Below are 24,314 nucleotides of genomic sequence, written 5' to 3' on the forward strand. Positions count from 1 at the left end.
AAAAAAAAAAAAAAAAAAAAAAAAAAAAGTAAAACTTGTTTTACAAATAACAGAAAAACAATTATAAAAAAAAAAGCATTATTGGGAAGGTGGCATTTGAGGAGAGGCCTGGGAATACTTGGGGAAAGGGTACTCCAGGCAGAGGGAAGGGCAAATGCTAAGATCTTGAGACCTGGAGAGTTCAAGGCACAGCAAGGAGGCCATGGCTGAAGCAGAGGGAGCAGGGAGGAGAGCTGAAAGGGAAGAAGCCAGAAGGGTTGGGTGGACCCGACACATAGGGAGCCATAGGCCATGGTATGGACTTTGGCCCTTTCTCTAGGGGAGCTGAAAGCCATTGCAGCATCTGGAGCAGAGGACCATTCCATCTGCTGTGCTGAGAGCCCGCAGTAGGTGGACAAAAGGAAGACACAGTGAGGAGGCTGTTACAGTGACTTTGGCCTTCAGTGTCTGCTGGACAGCGCTTGCCCTGGAAAACTCTCCCTGGTTCTGTGAATCCAGATCAACTGTTTCCTGGCACTGAATGTTCTCGTCACACAAGTTACCACAAAATACCTTAATTGCCTATTTAGTTATTCCAAGTTCCCATGAGATTGTAAAACTCTATGAGGGCAGAAACTATGACTGTCTTATACTCTGATACAGTTCAGGACCTGTGCCTTGTACACAGAAGGAACTCAATAAATTTTTGTCAAATAAATGACTGAAATTTACCAACAACTGAAGAGCTGTCTCACCAAGAAGTGCCCCAATCCAGCAGAACAGTCAACTTTGGGCTAATGAGCTTAGTGTTTATTAGCTAATAAATCCCAATTATTAACTAGAGAAACATTAGGGGCAGAGAAAAAGGTAAGGAAGCTAAGGTGTGAGATCAGACGAGCCCTGGTGCAAGGCAAAAGCAGGGATTTAAGGAACTGTACTTTGAGGATGGAGGCATCTGAAAACACCAGGGCTGAACATCCTCCAAAGCATTTTATCTGGGCTTGTGAATATTTAAGTCCTCATCACAGAAAAATCTGAGAGGAAGTGAGGAACAAAAGGAAGGAGGGAGGAGAAGAAACAGAGAAACTGGGAGAAGAATGATTAAAAGGAAGTTTCTAGATGTTACCTTTTAAATTAACCTGCTTTGGCAGCACTGTGGGTAAGGGAAACAAAATCCACCAGGAAAAGAAAGAAGCAAGTGTTTGCTGCCTTCCTAAGCATCACTGGCAACTTCCATCTGCTACCTCCTCCTTTTTCCTCTAGCCTTGCTTCCTGAAGCTCTCTTGCTAAGCAGCAATGCAGCCTAAGCCCTTATGAACCAGTTGAGGATAAGAGAGGAAAACAAAAATAGTCATCATACTGCACACAGGATGCTATAAAAGCCAGGAAGAAGCAGAGGGCACCTTCCCTGCTGTGTGCAGAGTCCATGCGGAAGGAAAGGCCTGGGACTTGGAATCGACTGATGTTTCTAAAATCATGACTCTGTCAGTAGCCAGTTCTCTGACCTTGAGTGAGGAACTTAGCATCTTGGAGTCTTAGGAACCTCATCTCTAAAATAAAGGTGGTAATATCTACCTAATAGCAGCTCAAAGTTTTAAAAATGAATGCTTTTGAAACCCCAGGCAGAGTGACCACTTAGTCATTGCTGTTGCCATTTTTCATTACATGATCATACACACAGCTGGAGAGCCAGCAGTGCCCTAGGATGTACTGAGGGTTTCAGCCTAAGTCCCACGACAAGAGGGCTACCCAAAGGTACACTAAGATATTCTTGGTGAAGCAAGAAAAGAGATGGGCCGGGGGTGACAAGATAAGTTAGGGGTTAGGGATTAACATATACACACTACTATACGTAAAATAGATAAACAACAAGAACCTACTGTATAGCACAGGGAACTCTACTCAATACCTTGTAATACCTATAATAGAAAAGAATCTGAAAAAGAACGTGTGCGTGTGTAACACACACACACACACGTAACTGAATCACTTTGCTGTATACTTGAAACTAACATGACATTGTGAATTAACTATAATTCAATTAGAAAATAAATTAATATTTTTAAAAAAGAAAGAAAAAACCTGGGTCTTCTGTATAATCATGAATTTGAGACCCGGAAAAATTAAGGTGTGGATCCCATTCTCATAAAAAGTGAAGGCAGACCCCAGACTCCCTTTAGGATTCTGATTTTTTGTTCCATGGGGTTTGAATTTCTGGCACAGAACCTTCTTATGGATAGGAGTAAATGTTGTGAAAGTACAAAAAAAAGCAAAGAATACAGAAATTAGGGGGTGATCTATTTCTGCAAATAGAGAAATTAGGGGGTGATCCGGGAAGAGCTGTCTAGGGAAAACCGGATTCAGACGTGAACATCTGCTTCCAATTAAACTCTCAAATTCTTCTACAAGCAGTAACACAATCTGGAGGCTATCTCATTGGTTACTTAATTGCCAAATACTCCTTTATTATGTAATTTATAAATGAATATGAATGGAGAAATCAGTTGTTTTGACCTATTTTAATAATCATTTTGGGGTCACTCCTAGCACAGCATCAGTCTGCAATAAACTAGCATTACGATGCTGAACACCTTGGACTATTACCATTATCACCTCTAGTTCTATGGTTTTCCACCCTGCAACTTGGTTACCATGTTCTCTTGCTAAGCAATCTTCTCTGAAATGTCGCCTTTTCAGAGCAAATATAGAGGAGCTATGGGAACATTTTAATTAGCCATGATCAACAAGCCCCTGTGTACACGCCTGGGTTGATGCACCTTCCCAGCCCTCTCATCTGGGCAAGCTGTTCCAACGTGTTCCTTCCCTGCCTTGTATTTCCTGCAGGGCCTCCCTATGTACCCACTGGAAAGAATGCAAAGTACAACCCAGCTGGAACCTGCCAAGGCAAATTAACGTTGTAAACTTGCACAGTGAGGTGGAGATCATTTTTCCTGCCATTTCTTACCCTCGACAGTGTCAAATATTCACCCCGCTCTCTTTCTTATGGGTGTTGGTGAGCCTGAAAAATATCATATAAATCACCCTGGATTTGGGACTACCCAGGCACCTGGTAAAGAAGGAAATGAACCAAAGGCCTGCTGCCCAAGCAGAAATGGGAAAAAAATGCTTTGGGGCCCCTTGGCCTTCCCCTGGGAGGCATTTATTTAGGAACAAATAAGGAATAAGGAGCATTTGCATTGCTGTGCGGTGCACGTGGACATACCTTCACCACACTGTCTTATATCCAAATTATGCACGTTTCAACATGAACTTGTAATTAGCACGCACATGGTGAGTTTTAATGGTACTGAGAATGTAATCAGAGTTATTCAGGCTGAAATCCAGATGCAACAGCGTAAGACTAAGTAGAAATACAAACATATCACAGAGATCCAATATCAAATCTACCAATAGTTACCAATCCCTACGTAAAGTTACCCTCTCCTTTCCTCTCCCATTTAGATCAGTATATCTTCACAAATTTGGGTTTAGATAACCCCAGTTTGATAGATGCCAGCATGCATTTGTGATCTGCACCATATCCTTTTTTTTTCTTCACACAGTTTTTCAGGGGACGTTTTAATTCATTTTTCTGCGCTTTTTTGGCCTTAACTCTTTGAAAATGTGCTTTGTTAGGGGTCTTTTACCTTTTTGGCTGTATTCTTCAGAATGGAGAACCACAGTTCATAGTTTGACGGCTAGGGAGTGGTCACCTTGAGACCACATCTAATAAGAGGTCTGAGACTTAGTGGTTGGGAAGCATGAGGCCAACTGGTAGAGGGAAAGAGCACCAGGGAAGGAGGTGAGACCACTGTTCCGGCCTGGGCTCTGCCTCCAGTCCCCAACGTGGGTAACCTTGGGCATCTCCCTTCACCAGCTTCAGATTCCTCACCTACAATGAAGAGCTGGGTGAAAAAGTCTCTGAGGGCTTCCCTGGTGGCACAGTGGTTGGGAATCTGCTTGCCAATGCAGGGGACACGGGTTCGAGTCCTAGTCTGGGGGGATCCCACATGCCGCGGAGCAGCTGGGCCCCTGCGCCACAACTACTGAGCCTGCACTCTGGGGCCCACGAGCCATAACTACTGAATCCCAGGCGCCTGGAGCCTGTGCTCTGCAGCGGAGAGGCCACTGCAGTGAGAAGCCCGCGCACCACAACGAAGAGGGGCCCCCGCTCGCTGCAACTGGAGAGGGCCCGTGCGCAGCAGCAAAGACCCAATGCAGCCAAAAATAAATAAATAAATTAATTTTTTAAAAAAAAATGGTCTCTGAGTTTCCACCTGACTTTCTGAAGTATGTTGTGTCTGGCAAAAGACCCCTTTCCTCATCTACCACACTCCAGATGACTGGGTGGGCTCCTCAGATGTAGTAGTTTAGAGTGAGCTTCTAGAAGCTCCAAGACCAGTAAGGTGAGCTGCCTTGGTCCTGGGCTGTGGGTAGCCGCAGCCATTGGGGACCAGGCGGCCATGTTTAGCTAGAGGCCCACTGCCCTTGTTCTGTTTCTTGCAGGTCCCGGAAATGGGTCCGGTTACTGAACTGTGTGTACAATTAATAAGGGAGGTGGAAAATGCAATCAAACAAAAGCACACTTATCTGTCTGATCCCATCTTTTTTTCCCCCCTAACTTTTCATTATGGAAAATTTCAAACATACACGAAAGTAAAGAGAACTAATTAACATTATGTGTGAGTTGACACACGTGTCTATCTTCTGGCTTCAACGTGTTTATCTTCAGCTATCAACTCATGGCCAGCCTTGTTTCCTTTACACCCTCAACCATTGTCCTGGCTGCTTCCCTCAGATTCTTTTGAAGCAAATCGCAGACATCGTATCATTTCTCCCACAGATATTTCAGTATGTGTCTCTAAAAGACAAGGATTCCTCTTTTAAAACACAACCACGGGCTTCCCTGGTGGCACAGTGGTTGAGAGTCCGCCTGCCGATGCAGGGGACACGGGTTCGTGCCCCGGTCCGGGAAGATTCCACATGCCGCGGAGCAGCTGGGCCCGTGAGCCATGGCCGCTGAGCCTGCGCGTCCGGAGCCTGTGCTCCGCAACGGGAGAGGCCGCAACAGTGAGAGGCCCGCGTACCGCAACAAACCAAAACAAAACAAAACAAAACAAACATAACCACAATACAATCATCCCACCAAAAAACCCCCAAAACTTCAACATAATCAAATATCTAGTCAGTCTTGACATTTCACCAATTTCCTATAATTAAAAAAACAAAACCAAAAAACCCACTAAACACACAACTGGTTATTTGAATTATCTAGCACTGTCTTTCTAATCTTCCTGATCAAAACCTTCCCCTCCTGCTATACTGGACCACTCAAAGTCCTTCTAAATATTTAATGCATTTGCATCTCTGGCTGACAGTGCTAACACTGCTCCCTACCCTTCTACCCTGTCCCAACATCTTTCCCTTTTTCCCACCTACTCAAATCCCTTGCAACTTTTAAGTCACAGTTAAACTACGCCATGCCCATAAGAAGCCCCCCAATCATCAATCCAACAGAGAAAGACCTCTCCCTCCTTTGAAATCCTGGAGTATTCATTGTTTTGCTTCCGTCTTTTTATTTACTGCCTGGTAGAATTCGTTGTTTTCCCACATAAATCATCATTCCAATTGGATTCTAAGTTCTCTGAGTGCCATGACTTATAATTTTTTGAATCTCTCCATAATTATTAGCAAAGTATATTAGTTACAGTTGGTATTCAAAGTACCCAGCGATCAACTAACCACCTCTTGCCAGGTACACGAAGGAGGACTTTTGCTTTGAGAAGTCATCAGCTTGGTCTCCCCTGCTCCTTTGTAAATACTCCGACCTCATTTTGAAGGTAACTTTTCCAGCTTAAAGGCTCATTAGGAAACTGTATAAGCTGTGTGAGTCGTTGCTCAGAAAAAGGCCCTCCCCAAGGAGAGAAATCTTGTGAGAAAGACTGAATAAAAGAATGGGCTTCCCAGCCTGCAGGTCAGCGGCCATAGGAACACTAAAGGAAGACCTACTCAGGGTAGACAGCCATCTCATCACACTGATTGAATCTGTGTTATGAAATGCAAGTCTAGTGGCATCTCCTTGGCTGGTAGAAGCTCAAGGTAAGTCAGAAGAGAATCCATTAACTGGTAACATATGGCAGAAGATGAGCTATCAATCTTGTTTTCAATAACACAATATCAAGACCCCACTGGGTTCTCCAAACATGTTTCGTGAATGACAGTGACCCTCAGTAATTACAGAATGGCCAGAAACTAAAGGATCTTCTCTAAGGTACACCCCACCCCCAATCCTGCAAATATGTGTGTTTGTGTTGTACTTGAGTGGTTGGGAGGGCAGGGTTCGTAATGCTGGGTAGAGGCACCTAGTCTCTCCATCAAAGGGGTGTGGTGAGGCAGAGATCAACATAGCCATTCTGACAGGTGTGAGGTGATAGCTCATTGTGGTTTTGATTTGCATGTCTCTGATGATTAGTGATGTTGAGCATCTTTTCATGTGCCTGTTGGCCATCCGTATGTCTCTTTTGGAAAAATGTCTGTTCAGATCCTCTGCCCATTTTTAAATTGGGTTGTTTGTTTATTTGTTTTTGATGTTGAGTTTTATCAGTGCACATTTAAGGGCAGCAGGGCACCCAAGGACTTTCTACTCAGTTCTCATGCTCTGTGAAGACTTATTAATGTGTCTTGAGGAACCAGTATTCTCTCATTCATCAGGCAGAAGTCATGTTATTTTCTTAGGGCCCAGCTAAATTCATGGGTTTTCATCAGCCCAGAACAGAATCAGCTCTGAAGTTAACCATTTATACCTTACCCAAATTATAAGATACAGTTTAAATACTCTCTGTTAACAAGTAACACATGTTGCCGTACTTCCTCTGCAAAGGATTCCTCTAGGATCTGGCTCAAGTCTTATTAAGATCGTTCAGAATGGGATGAACAATAACTATTTGATGGTATCCTTCCTAAAGCTTCTTGAAAACCAATTTTCAAGAGCCCCAGGGTGTTAACAGTGATCAAATTATGAGCTAAACCACTTTTTCTCTTGAAACAGAAAGAGAGCTCCTGGCTTCTTGAATAGGAATAAGGTAAAACTCTGAGGTCACATCAGACATTCTCACAATAAGGCGGCTGTGTTTGTACCCACTGTGTGCAAGGAGGCAGACAGGGAGAAGAGACAGGCCTAAGGATAATACATGCTCTGGTACCAAACAAAAACACCTCTAGAAAGAGCCAGCATGAAGAGCTGTTGAAAACAAAACTATCCAGCTGCTTTAAAATCATATTCAAATTGTAGGTCAAGGTGAAAATGGCTGTGGGCCAAGGCAGGTTTGAGACGAATGGTATAAATAAGTCAATTAAAATAGGAAGGCTTTCATACAGAATCCAATCAGCAAAATTCACAGGAGTCTTTATAACTAATTATAATATACCTGTTAGAATAATTATCTGAAGTAGCAACCGATACCCCACTTATTCAAATATCAATTACCATAGCACATTTTGTAGCTATCAGGTAAGAGCTGCAGAGTTAAACTACATTTCCTGAAGCTAAATTTATAATCCTTACGAAACTTGGAACTTTTACTATGCTCCAGAGCTTTGTAAAATAAGAGACACAAGCCACTTGTCACTGTTGCTATGAGAAAAATGTTGACGTCACACATTTCTGGAGAAGTAAGGAAAATGATAGGTTCTTACCAAGTAATCATCAGGCTTGATACCAAAAAGTTCTCTGAAATATCGGAATGCTAGTGGAGCGTATGTCTTAAATCTGAAGTCTGGGTAGTGATGTGCTGGGGTCAGATTGCTCCCTTCACTGCAGTTAAAATGTTAAAAAGAAAAAAAAAGAAAGAGAGAGAGAAGGAACATTAGCAAAGACAATTTTGACTTCAAATTCTAGCTCTATTTGTCCTGTGCCAATTTCCCCTCTAGGAAAACATCCCTTGATACTGGGTCTCTCTAACCTCATGTCACAAAGGCCAATGGGCATCAGGTAAAAACAGATGCTAACGCAGCAAGGGCCACTCCAAGCAGGCATCCCTTGCCAATCACAGTGTGTCTTTAACCTGAAAATTCATCATCCCCCTCTGCCTCCTTCTTGGGAAAACCTCTCCATTTTCCCCAGTGAAACCACTGTTGTAATGCTTTAGGTAGAAGATCCAGGGCTTAGTGTTTGGAACAATGCCAAAAATGCATTTTTTTGGCAATGAATTTTGAATGTTGGATAAACATTTTAAACCAGGAATAAGTAAAATAATTTAGAAAATATCTCACCAACAGAGAGAACCATCACAGTGGAAATAGATGGGTCCTGAATCTGAACTCTTTCTTACATCCGTAGTTACAGGAAAAAGACCTTAGACATTTTAGGGATTTTAAAACCTGATTTCCATTCCCATATATATCATTATCTTTTTTTCCCTCTTCTGGGTTCACCTTTGAAAAATTTTGTGCAAAATTTATGATATATAAAAGGTATAAAGAAATCAGTGAATACTCATGAACCTAAAATGCTCCTTAAGAATATTATTCATATAGTTGAATTGCCTTCTGTACTTTTTACTGATCATATACCCTTCCTTCTCCTCAGAGGCATCCACTACCCTGAATTTTGATGTTTACGATGTTTACCATTCATTTTATTCTTTGACTAGATCTATTTCACATGACATCAGAAAAGTCACCTAATCCTTCATTGTAAGAAATTAGAACAATGCAGTAGAATAATATACTTTTATGTAGAGATTCAGGATCTCTTTTTACCATATTCTAGATGGGACACTGAAGGCTGATTTTCATGGATGTTAAACGAAATCAACTGTGCAAATAAAAAGGCTTTTAGCACACAACAAGCACTTGGAATCTACTACAATTTAAGTTTGCTGAGGTCAGTCAGAATTTTGTATCAGCACCTAACACATGGTAGACGGTAAGTATTTTTTGAGTGAAAAAATGAGTTTTCAAGATAATGCTAATTCAGTAAAGTTGATTCTTAGGTGAAGCTTAGGTTCAAAAGTCAACATATAAAGTCAAAATCACCATAGTCAAAGATCATCCTTGATCTGTTCAATGTACCCAGTGCGGCCAGGTTTTCCCCTGCATGGTTACAGATGACTGTTCCTTCTGGTGAGTTCCAGAGGAAGTAGTTGGCTTGTGTTGGTAGGGGCCATCCTCTTCTAACAAATCTTATCTGGAAAGGCCAGGACTGCACTCAGGCAGCAGCAAGGCACACACAGGAGGGGAGTGACACAGGAACAGAGGCTGCCTGGGAGAAGAGCTCATGTATGGAAGAGCCCCCATATCATCTGCTCACTTAAATGGCTACCGTTGCCCTAAGTAAGTACAGCTGAATATTCATAATGCTTGTATGACACCCAGGTATGGTATTCAAACATTTCCTCATTCCATATTTTGGGATTTATGAGGAGACATGCACTCAGTTACAGCTCTTATGGGATTGCCAAAAGGAATAATTTTGGAACTTATATGAACATAACTTGAAAACATGCGCTATGTAGACATAAGAGGTAAAAGCAGAGGTTCAAAATGACCTCTGACATCCTTCTTCACTGTTGCAAGCAAGTAAAAATAATCACAATGCCTTGGGTTCTGAAGCAGGCTATTTTCAGTGGGTTAAGAGTGTTGCCAATTTTTTAATTTGTTCCACTCTGTTTTCTCCTTTCAATCTCATGCAAAGCAATTCATTCCATTACAGCAGATCACCTTCAACATTCAAGAGTAAAATAAAACACCCGTTCCACTTACATGGAATTATTCTTTAAATGATTTATTTCCATGCAGTTGGGGGGCCCAAGATTTTATTAGAGAGGATACAGTATTTTTTTTTTTTAAAGGAGATGTTGGGGGTAGGAGTTTATTAATTAATTACGTCTTCATTTCTGTGCGAGGGCTTTCTCTAGTTGTGGCAAGCGGGGGCCACTCTTCATCGCGGTGCGCGGGCCTCTCACTATCGCGGCCTCTCCTGTTGTGGAGCACAGGCTCTAGACGCGCAGGCTCAGTAGTTGTGGCTCACGGGCCTAGTTGCTCCGCGGCATGTGGGATCCTCCCAAACCAGAGCTCGAACCCGTGTCCCCTGCATTAGCAGGCAGATTCTCAACCACTGCGCCACCAGGGAAGCCCCTGAGGATACAGTATTTTTTATTATCATTTTCATTTTTGGTAACTCTGAGCTTCTTGAGTTGTTCACCTTTCCCTGAAGCAAGTATTAATTACAATAGTTTTCCTTGGATTCACATCTCCCTGAGTACTATGGTTTATTTAGCAATGGTGTAAAAAGGATAGTGTTAGGTTTCCTTGGCAATGAGACAGGCAGACACATGCGCCCACGCACGCACGCACACACACGTACACAGAGAACATCTCGGGTTAGAGAAAGGGAACATTCGTTTCTTTAGGTATCCACCCTGACACAGCTCGTATTAAAAGCCACCGCGTCACTAAAAATGAGAAAAAAACCCCACCGAATCTAGCTAGCTTTGGATACAGAGAATGGTATGGGTCAACTGTGAGGCAGGCTTGCCTGTATGGGGTCATCAATAAATTGTATTTGTATAAATGGAGATGATGAAAAGGGGGCAGGGGTAATACTTAACACAGGCATTATAGAAAGTGGCAATTTCTTCACAGCATAACTAACAATATATTAATAATTAACTGCTGAGGTTATACAATCTTGAACCTCTCCATTTGCCTGAATGGAGAGGAACATTCCCTAATAGTGGATCATAAAACATTGCCACTTTTTTTCTCTTAGTAGGTTTTAGCTTATGAATTCTGCTTTCCTTTGACAAACATTAAGACTTTGCATTCTGTTAAATCATACTGGATGCCCTGTATGGGAGTTAAGATGCTCCTAACTCCCTGTGGTCCAGGGACACCTGGGTTCCAGTTCCATCTCTGCCATTTACAAGCTGTGCTCTCTGAGGCCTGGTACTGAGCCTCTAGAAATAACATGGCAAAGTGGATGGAAACGTGAAAGGCCATGCACCTGGCAAGTGGGGAGCCCTCAGTGTGTCTGGATGATTAAGGCTGTGTGGTGATGGGAGACAGCCCAGGGTTGGACATGTCACGTGGAGAATGAAGTGACTAACTGGCTTAAAAAAAAAAAAAAAGGGAAAATGAAAGTGACAAAATGAGAAAATATTTGCAGCTCATATCACAAAGAGCTAATCTCGCAATACAGAGAGCTCCAAAATACAGCAGAGAAAAAGACCGAAAAGTTATATATGTAAAAAAAATGGCCAAGGGTATAATCAGGCACTTCACAGAAATGGAAGTATAAATGGCTTATGCATATGAAAAGATGTTCAACCTCATTTATAATAGAATAAATGCAAATTAACGGTCACCGAGATATCATTTTCTCTCTCAGATGGGCAGAAATTTAAAACTTTGATATAGCTCAAGGGAGACTGGTACCCTGAGACACTATTAGTGGGAAAGTAAATTGATACTTTTCCTTTGGAGGACATTTTCACAACTCCTGTCAAAATGACAAATGTACATAACTCTTGATTCAGCAAATGCATGGCTATAATTTACAGTACAGATAAACTGCTGTTTGTACAAAATGACATGTTTGTACCTGGTTATTCATTATGGCACTGTTTGTAAGGACAAAGGATTGGAAGCAACTTAGATGTCTCTCAGAAGGGAACCAGTCAACGTAATTATGGTTCAGCCACACACTGGAATACCACGCAGCTATTAAAAAAGAACGAGGAGGCTTATGTACTGACGTGGTGAGATCTGAGACAGATTAAGTGAAAGAAGCTTGATGCAGAATACTGTGTATGGCATGCCACCATTTGCATACAAAAGCAAAAAGTATATCTTTGGCATGCATCTGCACAAAAAATCCTTGAAGGATATACAGACCCCAAGTAACAGTGACCATTAGAGCTAGACAGGTAATAAAGGCACAGGAATGAAAGGCACACTTTTCACAGTATTTCTTCTAAAAGCATCATGGGGATTAACCCTTCTATATATTACCATTTACAACATTAAAAAAATTTTTTTTAAGTTAGGGGTAAAAGCCATAACCCCAAAACAAAGCTCTGCACACTGGGTACCACACAGCAGAAGGGTTTGCTTCTGCTTATTGAGCTGCTCCAGGGAGTAACAAATACCGACTCGGCATGAATGAAGTTCTACTGCAGGAAATGTAAATTAATGGGCTGTTGGCTCCAGCTGGAGTTTGTCAGGAGGTATAGGGTACAAGCGCAACACCAAACAGCGGGTGCAGTGAGGATAAGCCAGCAGACACTAACCTGATTTTCTCAGGTTGGGCACTGGCAGACCTACTGGGTACCAGTGTGGGTGCTGGTCCACCGATGGCCAGCACAGAGGCTCCTCTGCACGCGCACGAAAGGCTAAGCCAAGGCAGTAACACAACCGCAGTCAGCGTTAGTCTGCTGGCCCGTGGAAGAGGTCCACCAGAGACTCCTGCAGGCTTTCCTTGCTGGAGCCTGGGTGGGAGCCAACAGGAGACTGTCCGGCACCTAGGTTTCTCCAGCAAAAACGGACTCTGCTGGAGAGCAGACTTCTTCACAATTTAAGACTTATGTTTCTTCAATCCATTTATGTAGTGACTGGGGGAAAAAACTCCACTTTCCTGTCTTGGCATAAAATCAAGCCTTTGGAAATTTCAGCTGTGAGGTTTTCACCAGGGGTTTGACATGTAAAAGAGCTGGTAAAATTTCACCAATAAAAATCTGGAGGCCGACATGGGATTTCCAACTTGCTTTTGCCGAGTAAGAACCTAAACAAGTAAGCCAACACACAGTACTGTCCTATCAAATTATTAAAGAAAGGGTTTGTTAACTCCACCAGAGGAGGGAGAAACTTCAACTAAAAAACTGTACTTTTCTCTATCTTGTCCTTTTCTCCCTTATTTCACCAAGAAGCAAAGTCTGATTATGGATCAGCTCTGGCATTTTGATATTCACTCTTCGGAGGAGTGTTCAACTGTTAATTTAACTACATTTAATTTAAAGTTAGTGTTCGTCTTAAGTCCAAAAGTACGTTATTTCTTTTTTTTTTTTTAAACATCTTTATTGGGGTATAATTGCTTTACAATGGTGTGTTAGTTTCTGCTTTATAACAAAGTGAATCAGCTATACATATACATATGTTCCCATAACGTTATTTCTTAATGGCAATAAATGTTTAGGATTATACAACGCTGAAGCTTGAGGAAGCATTAGCCACTGTCTGGAATTTCCCATTTAGCAGATAAGGAAATCAAAGTCCAGGGAGGGAAAGCACTGACCGAGGCTAGTCAGGAACAAACAAGAGGGGAGATGAGATCCACATCAGGGCATTGGAAAAGTCACAAGCAGTCAGCTTTGCCTTAACTTCAATTTAATGTTCCCCGGTTAGGCTTCCTTTTCAGGATCCAGTTAGAGGCTTCAGGTACCACCTGCCCAAATACCCCAATTACTTCCCCAGGAGGGCCTCAGGTAGGCTGAATTTGATTAGCCATGCTGGGGTTCTCATCTGTATGTACCGTGAACACCCAGCTTTGTGTATGTGATTTTAGAGCCTGATAGCCAAGCGCTATTTTTGGCGGCACTGGGTGGAGAGATGTGGTGCAAAGCAATGGGGTGAAACTGAGTAAGCATCTCCAGGACCCTTAAGGGGTCCAGTTTTGGAGCTGAGGCCCAGAGCTTTGAGGTTTTAGAGGCAGCATTTTATATATGGTGAGCTTCCTTGATTTCAAACTGTAACCGACAGTTAGTGGGTTTGTGGCCTCCTGGCAAAACAAGTGGGTCAGCAACTCCTAGGTGACAGATTTATCATGAGGAATCGGCTCATGCAATTATGGAGGTTGAAAAGTCCCACGATCTGCCATATGCAAGCTGGGGGTCCAGGAGAGCTGGTGGTGTAATTCCAGTCCAAACCCGAATGTCTGAGAACCAGGAAAGCCAATGGTATAAGGCCTGGTCCAAGCCTGAAGGCCCAAGAACCAGGAATGCTGACGTCCCAGGGCAAGAGAAGATGGATGTCCCAGCTCAAGCAGGGAGTGAATTAGCCCTTTTCCCACCTCTTTGTTCTATTCAGGCCCTCAACGAATTAGATGATGCCCACTCAAATCGGTGAGGTGATTTTCTTTACTCAGTCTATTGATTCAAATGCTACTTTCTTCTAGAAACATCCTCACAGACACACCCAGAAATAATGTCTTATCAGCTATCTGGGCATCTCTTAGCCAGTCAAGGTGACACATAAATTTAACCATCACAGCAAACATGACCACACCTCCCATGAGGCAGGATCAGTGAAGGGTCCTTTGTCCTAATGTACAGATGGTGATACTGAGACAAAGAAAACTTAAGTGCAATACAATTGGACAAGTGACACTACAGTCCAGTAACAAACTAGTGGCGGCAGCCAGTCTTCAAAGTAGACCTTTGTAAGTCAGGGTATGAAGAAGCAGCTTTAAGCATTATTAATTGCCTCTGCCAACTCAGGCAAGGTAGAGATCGCGCAGGTTTCACACATAACTATTTAACCTGTGAAACAGAAATTGGTCCTCTCTCTTGCCAAATCAGACAGTGCTCTTGAATGGAAAAACAAAACAAACATAAGAAAATAACAGACATACCCCCCTGCTGGTGCCAACCTCCTTCTGCTGAGCACATCTGTGATGGGTACCCCTGAGCCGCCTTGTGAAACACGAGGCTGCACCATCTTTCGAGGCGAATCAGCTGACAGCGACAGCTTAAATTCCAAAACCAAAGAATGCGTTCTGGGGTGTCATTTACTGGGAACATGTGATATCGTTGTTCATCCTCTAAATGTTAAACTTCTCAAGTAGTTATTACCACACTGGGAAATTATGTTTGCAAGGCAATTTCATATAAGTTAAAATGTTATGTAATATTCAGTGCGTGCAATAAATCTTTCATTTTTGAGTTAAAGGAAGAGATATATAATTTTTATTGACAGAAAATCATTTTTCCACATCCCCGCTACACAAATGTTGAACAAATATTTTAAAAGTTTTGACTGGAAGGGACCTTGTGTTATTGGCTTGTCCAGTGACAGTCACACCTCTCATTTAATCCAGAGAAAAATATTCCGGCAGCTTTGTGTTCTATCCACATCTATATAAAACCCGGTATGGAATGTCTGTATAGATCAGGGGTTGGCAATCTTTTTAGAGTCTTGTTGCAACTACCCAACTGTGCTGTCGTAGTGCAAAAGGAGCCATAGACAATATGTAAGTGAATGGGCGAGGCTGTGTTACAAGTAAACTTTATTTAAACAAAGAGGCAGGGGGCCAGCTTTTTCTCTTGAGCTGTAGTGTGCTGACCCCTGGTACAGACAGATTCTTGGATGAGTTTATGTCAGTGAAACTTGAAATGCAGGTGGTTGGCTAGTCTGTCAAAACCATAACGTCTAGCACTGATATCTGGCAACACTTATATGACCTTTGACATATATGTTTGCTTGTCATTTAGAATAATGTTTCACCCTTACAGTCGTTCTGTGGAATTCTCTCCTCTCTTTGAGGGTATTCCCTGGAGACTCAAATAAATCCCAAAGAGCATCCATCAATCTAAGGGCAGTCTGTGCTTTGCAATGGTCCTCAAAGCAAGCTAAACTCCACTTCATAAGTGAGGAGATGAAAATTCAGGAGAGTTTTACAAAGTCTTTGGTTAGATAATTATTCTTGAATATGGAAAGATATATAAACTTTTATTGCCAGCTTTCCAGAGAAGGCAGTGATGGTGTCTCCTGCAGGGGAGCAGAGGGACGGATTCAAGCTGATTGTCAAGGGGCCAGACAGGTAGATTTAGTTTTGTAATTCTAGATTTTTTTTTGATTCAAAAATGCAGAAATACTGTTTCTGTGCTTTATCACCATAGTGTTGGGAGAAACAAAACTTTGGAGCCAGCCACCCCGGAGTTCAAATCCTGGCTTTACCATTTTTTGGTTTATCACTTTGGGTTAAGCCACTTAACATCCCAGGGCCTTAGTTACTTCATATATAAAATGGCTTTTTTATGGTAAAGATGAAAGTAATAGCAATAATTGAATAATGCATATTATATAAATATTATTAATAAAACTATGCTTGGTCCATAGTTGGCACATAAACTTTGCCTCCTGTTGCCAGTTCAGGTTCAGGTTTACATGGTAGAAACATTATAAAACATCCTCTTTCTTCCTAATTTCATTTACATGGGAACATTTATCTGCAACCCTGAGTTTCTGATCATGGCACAGAATATGGGGTCAAAAGATTAAGATATGACCATGGTTCTCTTACTCATCTACTTTGTGACCTTGGAAGATCATGGAACCATATAGTTGAAAAGGGTATTATATCATCCTTCAAGTCTTAAACAGGTCCAGAGCTTTCTCCATCTACAAAATGAAATGATCTGTAGTGCAAATACATAATACCTGAAAATAACTTTGAGCCACTTTAAAATAAAGAAATAAAAAAATAACACAATGCACTTTGTTGCTAAGGGAAACAGAACCAGCAGCTTCCTAGCAGTGGTAAATTAAAACATCTCAAGGTACCCTAATCAATTAGTTCTATGACCCAGATAAATGCATTGAATTTTAGAGCCACCAGAGACTTCACAATGTTTCAGTTGCTTCAACAAGGGCCAGTCCTGCCCACCTTTCTCTACTCATCCACAGGCATATGGGTAGGTAGGGAAGGAGCATTATTTGGCCCCTTTACTGAGTTACAAATGACATACAATAGAGTATAACGTTTATTAATCTTCACATATGCATATACCAGTGAAACCACCACCATGATCAAGATACTGAATTTATCCATCACTCTGGGGGGCATTTTGATTGCTACAGTTACTGGCATGGCCTGGGGTTGACAAATGTGCAGTCTTGCACAAAGAATTAACTCATCCAAAAAAAGCCAATAGCACCTCCATTGAGAGATACTGGGTCCAATCCCTTTGCTAAACCAATGAAGAAGCTGATCCCAGATGAGGAAACTGAGACAAGACCCCATGTAAGTTTCTTCTGCTTCATATAAATGCATCTGGAGCACATACGTTCTTTAAACAAACAATACAGTATCTGCTGAAAGAAATTTTTGCCTGAATCAAACATTTAATGTCATATTGACATTTAAAAGCTATATATGCTTTAAATGATATATTTTAAATGTGACAACGGACTCCTCTAAATAGGGTCAGTTAGGTGCCCCTCACCAGTGACGTGTGTGCCATTCAGCGGCTGCTGCTGCTATCCTGGAATATAGAGTTAAGGTCAAAGATACAGAAGCCAGCCAGGTCCAACTCTGGTTTCTTACTCCTGAATAAAAAGGTGAAAAAAAATCTCATTCTTGTCTTAATCATAACGATGCAGTATGCTTATGAAAAATTGTCAGTGAACAAAAGGAATCAAGGCACTCAAAGGGCCTAAAAGAGCCTATGAAGACCTCAGTTATGTGCTCCTTGTTGTACGTATCTCATACAGTGTCATGTATAATTCAGTTGCTAAACATGTAATTTTGATATTTAAGATATTAATTAAAAAATCATTTAGGGGGCTTCCCTAGTGGCGCAGTGGTTGAGAGTCTGCCTGCCAATGCAGGTGACGTAAATCATTTAGGGTTTTATGAGCTCCAAGAACAAAACTTGGTATCAACTAGAACAACTGTCACCCTAAAATGGGAAGCAATGTGCTAGCTCGGTGGTTCTCAAACTTTTATGTGCTTAGAATCACCTGGAGCAACTGTTAAAACAGATTCCTGGGTCCCAGACCCAGAGTATCTGATTTTGTTGATCTGGGGGAGCCCAAGAATCTGCATTTCTAACAAGTTCCTGATGATGCTGATGCTGCCGGCCTGGGGACCGTATGCTTGGGCCATGCCTTCCTGTGGTTCCCATCAATGGCTGGCTCTGTTGATTGGACACTATGAGAAGAAAAGATCAGCCAGGATGCAGCACCCTGCCCTTCTGTGTACACCCATCTTGAGCTGTAACTGCTCCAGCATCCTGAACTCACTGCCAGCCAGCCTCTTACAAAAGGCCTCTGCTCCTCTTGTTCTTTGCAGTGGAAGATAAAAATAAGGTTGGAATATTTGGGTAGAGGCCCTAGAAGACCATGAGAATTAGAATATTCTGGAAACACATTTACAGGAATTTAAGCCTAATTCACAGGAATTTGAGCCTAACAGAACATACCAAAAGATTAAGATAAACTCATAACCTCCTGACTTTAAAGAGAAAAAACAGTTAATACATACTGTTTTGGAATGATAGGTTGTTAAAAACAAACACAACGGACATTTTCCAGCTATAGAAAGAAGAGCAGTGTCATGAGCAGACAGGATTATATCTTAGGCCTTGGGGTTGTCCATTTTCTGCATGGAAACTAGTTCTTGTGGCTGCTAGGGAAACCTAGAGAAGCAAACTTTAAAACTTGCATAGACCAACTTTGTTCTTCAGCCCAGAGCATTTAAAGCAAAATGAAGCTGTCTGGGTTCATAGCTGACTTTCTTTTATCCATGGGCTCTGTTGTGGCTACATGGACACCCTCACCTAAAGGTTTTATTTCTAGGCAGTTGACACCTGGACATAGAAATAAATGTAAGTACCATCTCCCTGAAGGTTTTTTAAAAAAATAAGACAATGAGAACACTGAGAGGAAAAGTTTCAGTCCAACCATTCTCACTCAAGCCAAATAATAATTGATAATAAAATTGGCTTATTTTGGAGAGAAACAGTTATTTTAAAATAAATGACAAGTCAATCCTCATAGCCCCAAAGAAAATATAATTGGCCCCAAGCCCCCAAATCAAATATCTTTATTTTTATTTTTTTGAAAAGTCCTGTCTGTAGTAGCTACATTTCCAATTTAATAATGAGTAGTTCTCTTCCTATGTTAAGCTAGTGTTAGACTTATAAATTATTTATTTATTTATTTTGGTAAAGCATGTATAACATAAAGCTTACCATCTTAACCATTTTAAAATGCATAGTTATGTGGCATTATGTCCGTTCGTACTGTTGTGCAACCATCCCTACCATCCATCTCAGACTTATTAGTTTGATTTCCCCCCCGCCCAGTATAATAAAGTTAGACGTGATATGTCTGGGTAACTTGGGTGTTTTTGCAAATATGGCATCAAAATAGGGGGATCCTCATAAGCTTTCTGGAGGAAAGTTAAAAGAGGAGATACATGAGTGTACTCAGATAGGAGGCCCAAACGCGCATCCCCCAGCTCATCTTTTAAATTAGGGCTAGCAAAAGCTCGGCACCAGGTGCTGTGTCTCGGGTGCCCTCTTTCTCTAAACCTATGCAGACATTACTCTGTGATTACTGTACTCTTTCCCACTGAATCTCAGAGTCTTTCTCCATAGGGTCTTCTAAGCATTATCACAACTAATTAATTACAACTGGCCCAAAGGATGAACCCTATTTACCACCACCACATACAAATGCAAGACACCTGACGCAACCGAAAGTAATAATCATTTGGATTGCTTTTGGGCAAGCCAAAGGTCTAACATGAACATCAGTACATGATGTACACATGCATAGATAATAAAGTCTTGTACTGGTAGAAAAGTCTTCAATATGGAGATGTCACAACGAAGGTTCCTTAGCATGGAAATCATCACAAGTAACAACGTTCTTACCTGGGTAGGAACACACTTTCCACCACATAGAAGTCTTGCATGAGAACATCTCGATCTGGCTTGGAGGTGAGATTACCCACTGTGTATCCTATTCCCAGCTGAATAGCACCTTTGATGGCAGATGATGCAGTCTGCAGGGACAACAAGGATTTCAGCGTTAGCCTCAGTAGTTGGGGCCTTGCTCAATGTCACAAGCAGCAAAAACAGGAGAGTGAGGTTAGATTTCCTTTCTTGTTCCTAAGCAAATAGGAAGCTAGGTTTGGAAAGATGACAGGCTGCTTCTTTTAATGGAGAGTACTTTCCAAACATCAAGTACACTTCTTGCCATGAAATTATTTCGGTGGTAATCTTTCCTATAAGTGTTCCTAAGGTCAAATTACAGTCCAAAATCTCCATCTTTCTTTTATTAAGAACTTAGAAACTTGGTAGAACACTTGCAATATACAGAATTATAATTTCTACCAAAGGATAATTGATACCATTGCATTTTTCAAAAAATCAGAAGTTCTGTAACATACCTATGGATCAGGAAGAGTGTTTGTCTTCATAAGAAATGAGAGAGCAAAAAATAATTTGAGCCTTTGGAATATATAAAAAAAATTTTAAACATCTTTATTGGAGTTATAATTGCTTTACAACGGTGTGTTAGTTTCTGCTTTATAACAAAGTGAATCAGTTATACATATACATATGTTCCCATATCTCTTCCCTCTTGCGTCTCCCTCCCTCCCACCCTCCCTAATATACAGATTGCCAACAAACACACAAAAGAATGCTCAACATCATTAATCATTAGAGAAATGCAAATGGAATATAAAAAGTTTGATTTGAAAGCTGCTTACTCGTTTTGCCATGGGTCCATAATCAAAATTTCCTTCACTGATCTATGATAAAACACATAGCATTGGAACACCAATATTTCCAATTTACTACTTTTCTAATATTAATCCATAATTAAATTGACAATGTTATCTTGGAGGAATAACATACGTGTGTGTGTGTGTGTGTGTGTGTACGTAAATGTGCATGTGTACATAAATACTTTTAACCAACATAATAGGAGAAATAGCAGAATAACTCAATTTAGGAAAATCAGAATGCATTCCTCTTAAGGGTGAAAGTGTGGCATATTTTTATGCCTTGCAGTGTTTAATGTAGTACCATGTACACAGCAGGAGCTAAGTAAATACTTAAATCAGTGGTTCTCAACCAGGGACATCTGACATTGTCTGGAGACATTTTTTGGTTGTCATAACTGGTGATGGTGGTGGTGTTACTACTGGCATCTAGTGGGTAGAGGCCAGGGATGCTGCTAAACATCCTGCAGCGCACAGGACAGCTCATAACGAAGAATTATCGAGCCCCAAATATCATTAGTGCTGAGGTTGAGAAACCATGCCTTAAATGAATGTAATAAAGATCATCTGTTTTATAAAAAAATATATTCCTTTTGAGTTGTCATTTTCACTTAGCAAATCCAAGACCCATCTCCACTTTCGCACATGCTTTTTTTTTTACTTCTTCTTGCTTTTAACGTCAAAAAATGTATCTCCTTGAAAAAATGTATCCTCTTGATTTCCATGATAGAACATGGTTCTGGGCCCACTTCCACCTTTTCTGATAGTCTCTCATGTCTTCACTAACTTCTCATATTTATTTTTATTTATTTTTATTTTTTTGTGGTACACGGGCCTCTCACTGCTGTGGTCTCTCCCGTTGCGGAGCACAGGCTCCGGACGCGCAGGCTCAGCGGCCATGGCTCACGGGCCCAGCCGCTCCGCAGCACGTGGGATCCTACCGGACCGGGGCACGAACCCGTGTCCCCTGCATCGGCAGGCAGACTCTCAACCACTGTGCCACCAGGGAAGCCCCTCATATTTTATTTGTTATAATTGCAGTGCCCCTAAAAGTTTGATCCTTGATCCTTAGATTTCCTTAATTATGCAGACAATCAATCCATTGCTAATGACTTCAAATACTGGAACTAATGGCTCTATGATTATGACTCTCAGACGTTTTAAACCTACTTGGATGCGACTCTATCATCACAAACACAGTATATACGGCACCAAACTAAATTTTATCTTACAACCAATCCACCACGCCCCCCGAGACTGGTTTCCTCTCCCAAGGTTCAGTAATCCTGTCAACCAAGGTTGAACCCCAAACAAACCACATCTTGCACAGGGCTAGGTCCCCAGTAAATACTTGCTAACTTCCCTTGAAATGGCCACGATCATTCACACCGCTCAGGCACCTCCACTCCACAAGCAGTAACAATCACTTTCCCATGGAGTCATCATTGAATCGCTCTGCTTACTTCACTGCAAATATTACATCCCCCTTAGGGTGAGGAAAACTACCTATCCCTGTCCCTGCAGAAGGTAAGAGAAACATCTTGGTGTTTTTCTTTTTTACTTATGATCCCAGAGCAGCAAGATGGCAAAAGACTAAGAGTCAAGCCCAAATAGTGCAACCAGTGCTTAAAAAACAAAAAGTTGCTATTTTAATACTCCCGCTCTGAGCTCAGCAATGCCAATTGACATCAGTGACCTTTTGTACCAATAGCTCTGACTTCTGAAGGCTGAAATGAATTTTTCTCATTTTAACTTCACATAAAAATTCAAGAGATTTCTCTTCTCCTACCCATCACTCAGGGCAGTACGGCACAAGACATGACATCAGCATTTTCCAGAGGACCCAACATCCCGAAACGTTCTGTTCCAGACCTATCAACAGACTCACATGCTCTCAAACTGCTTTTCCTTCCCCGCACCCCACCCCGACTCTGCTTCCAGAACTACCTGGATTTCTGCTGAATTCAGTCACTTAGGGCTTCTTGGACTGGAACATCTGTCAAACATGGAGTACCCAATTCTTTGTCAACCACCCACCACGTCCCCCCTCCCACACCCCCAGGAACAGAGGGTGGTCAAAGGTGCAGGAGGATATATCTGGTATTTTCAAACCTCAGCAAGTCGGGGATTCACTGGGACACTTGTTAAAACAGACTGAAAGCACAACTACAGAGACAGTGTAAAGATCAGTGGTTGCCAGGGGCTGGGGGAGGGGAGGTGGAGCACAGAGGATTTTCAGGGCAGGGAAAATATTCTGTAGGATACCTTTGTGATGGATGCACATAATTATGCATTTGTCTAAACCCACAGAATGTACACCACCAAGAGTGAACCCTAATGTAAACTATGGACTTTGGGTGATTATGATGTGTCCACGTGGGTTCATCGGTTGTAACAGTGCACCCCTCTGGTGGGGGATGCTGATAATGGGGAGGCTGTGCATGTGTGCAGGCAGGGGGTGTATGGGAAACCTCTGTACCTTCCTCTCAATTTTGCTGTTAACCTACAACTACTTTAAGAAGCAAGTCTTTAAAAAAATGTCATTAGGCACTGAAAAAAAGAAAAGCGACTTACGGGTTGCATCTCCAGAACTTCTGATTCTGAAGGTCTGCAGTGAGGCTCAAGCATTTGCTCTTGCTCTAAGGAGCATTAAAAAAATCTCTGTCCTGTGGTATAGGATTAAATTTGGAAACCCCGAAGGAATAAGATTTTGGAAAGGACCCCGCTGACATCTGTTTAAACCAAAAACCAGACTTGTAATACTTTTACTTTCCTTTCAGGCTCCTTAAAATGAAAGTGCTTTGAAGAGAGATATAAAAGAAATCATAATAAAGTTAATCTTTTTTGATCAACTGTTTGTGCCAGGCACTTAATATATAGATAACAACAATTATAATCACCATCTACCATAATCATAGCACACACTTATAGAATGATTACAAAAAGGCAGGCACTACTCTAAGCGCTTTTGGTTACATTAACTCTTGTATCTTCACAACGACCCTGTGAGGTAGGTACTATTACTATCTCCATCTTACTGACTCAGGAAGGTTTAGTAACTTACACTAGGTCACACAGCTAGTGAAGAGGTGGAGCTGGGACTCATACCTGGGGAGTATGGCTCCTGAGTCCAAGTTATAAAGTACACGTTAGAATCTCTGACCTCATTTAAGCCTTCCAAGGACACCGAAGGGTAGCGACAATCACACCCATTCTACCCGTGGGGATCTAAGGCTCAGCAAAGTTAACTGACTTGCCCCACTCACATTGTTAGCGCGTGGTAGTCTGGCTGCAAAACCCGTGCTGCTTCAGTGTTTCTTTTTTTTTTTCGAAATGAGCCAGGAATCAGAGTTGGAAGCTCTCTCTTAAGTCTGGCTGTTTGACCTCAGCAAAGGAAGCGGCTCTGTGGGAGCCATTCCTCTTGATGAAAATAGGGATAAAATATTTTATTTGCTTCTAATCACACCCAACCATGGGTAAGCGTAAGAAAAACCTGTAAACCACTTGGTAAACCCCGTATGAACTCCATTGTTAAGGTCACTACTGATAACGTTGGGAGGTAGAAACAAAAGGAGATGTTTTGCTGCCACGGGAGGATCGTCACCTCAAGGTTTCCTCCTCCCCATCTTTGTGTAAAATTAAATGCTTTAGCATTGATGTGTTTGGGTATAATTAAAAAGCATCTTGTCTATTTCATGGAAACGTCCACTTGTATTCACTGTGGCATGTGGTCTTTAGAGCCACCAGCAGTAAAGGCCCCATTACCTGACATTTTCCCATTGGACATTAGGTGCAGTGGCTGGGATGGAAGAAACCATAGTAT

General features: G+C 41.7%; 1 protein-coding gene across 3 annotated transcripts in view; it reads right to left on the reverse strand.

The window, feature by feature from the left end:
- Positions 1-24,314, reverse strand: part of PIP5K1B (phosphatidylinositol-4-phosphate 5-kinase type 1 beta) — a 318,123-nt gene that overhangs the window by 139,133 nt on the left and 154,676 nt on the right. For all 3 annotated transcript variants that reach the window (XM_024734304.1, XM_024734306.1, XM_024734305.1), the window contains exons 4-5: positions 19,635-19,765; positions 7,675-7,792 (exon numbers count right to left, since the gene is read on the reverse strand). In XM_024734304.1, the coding sequence (XP_024590072.1) occupies positions 7,675-7,792; positions 19,635-19,765 (249 nt within the window). The remainder of the gene's footprint in view (positions 1-7,674; positions 7,793-19,634; positions 19,766-24,314) is intronic.

The sequence above is a fragment of the Neophocaena asiaeorientalis genome, unplaced genomic scaffold (genome assembly GCF_003031525.2).
Source record: "Neophocaena asiaeorientalis asiaeorientalis breed wild unplaced genomic scaffold, Neophocaena_asiaeorientalis_V1.1 scaffold256, whole genome shotgun sequence".
In the NCBI taxonomy this organism is placed as follows: Eukaryota; Metazoa; Chordata; class Mammalia; order Artiodactyla; family Phocoenidae; genus Neophocaena; species Neophocaena asiaeorientalis.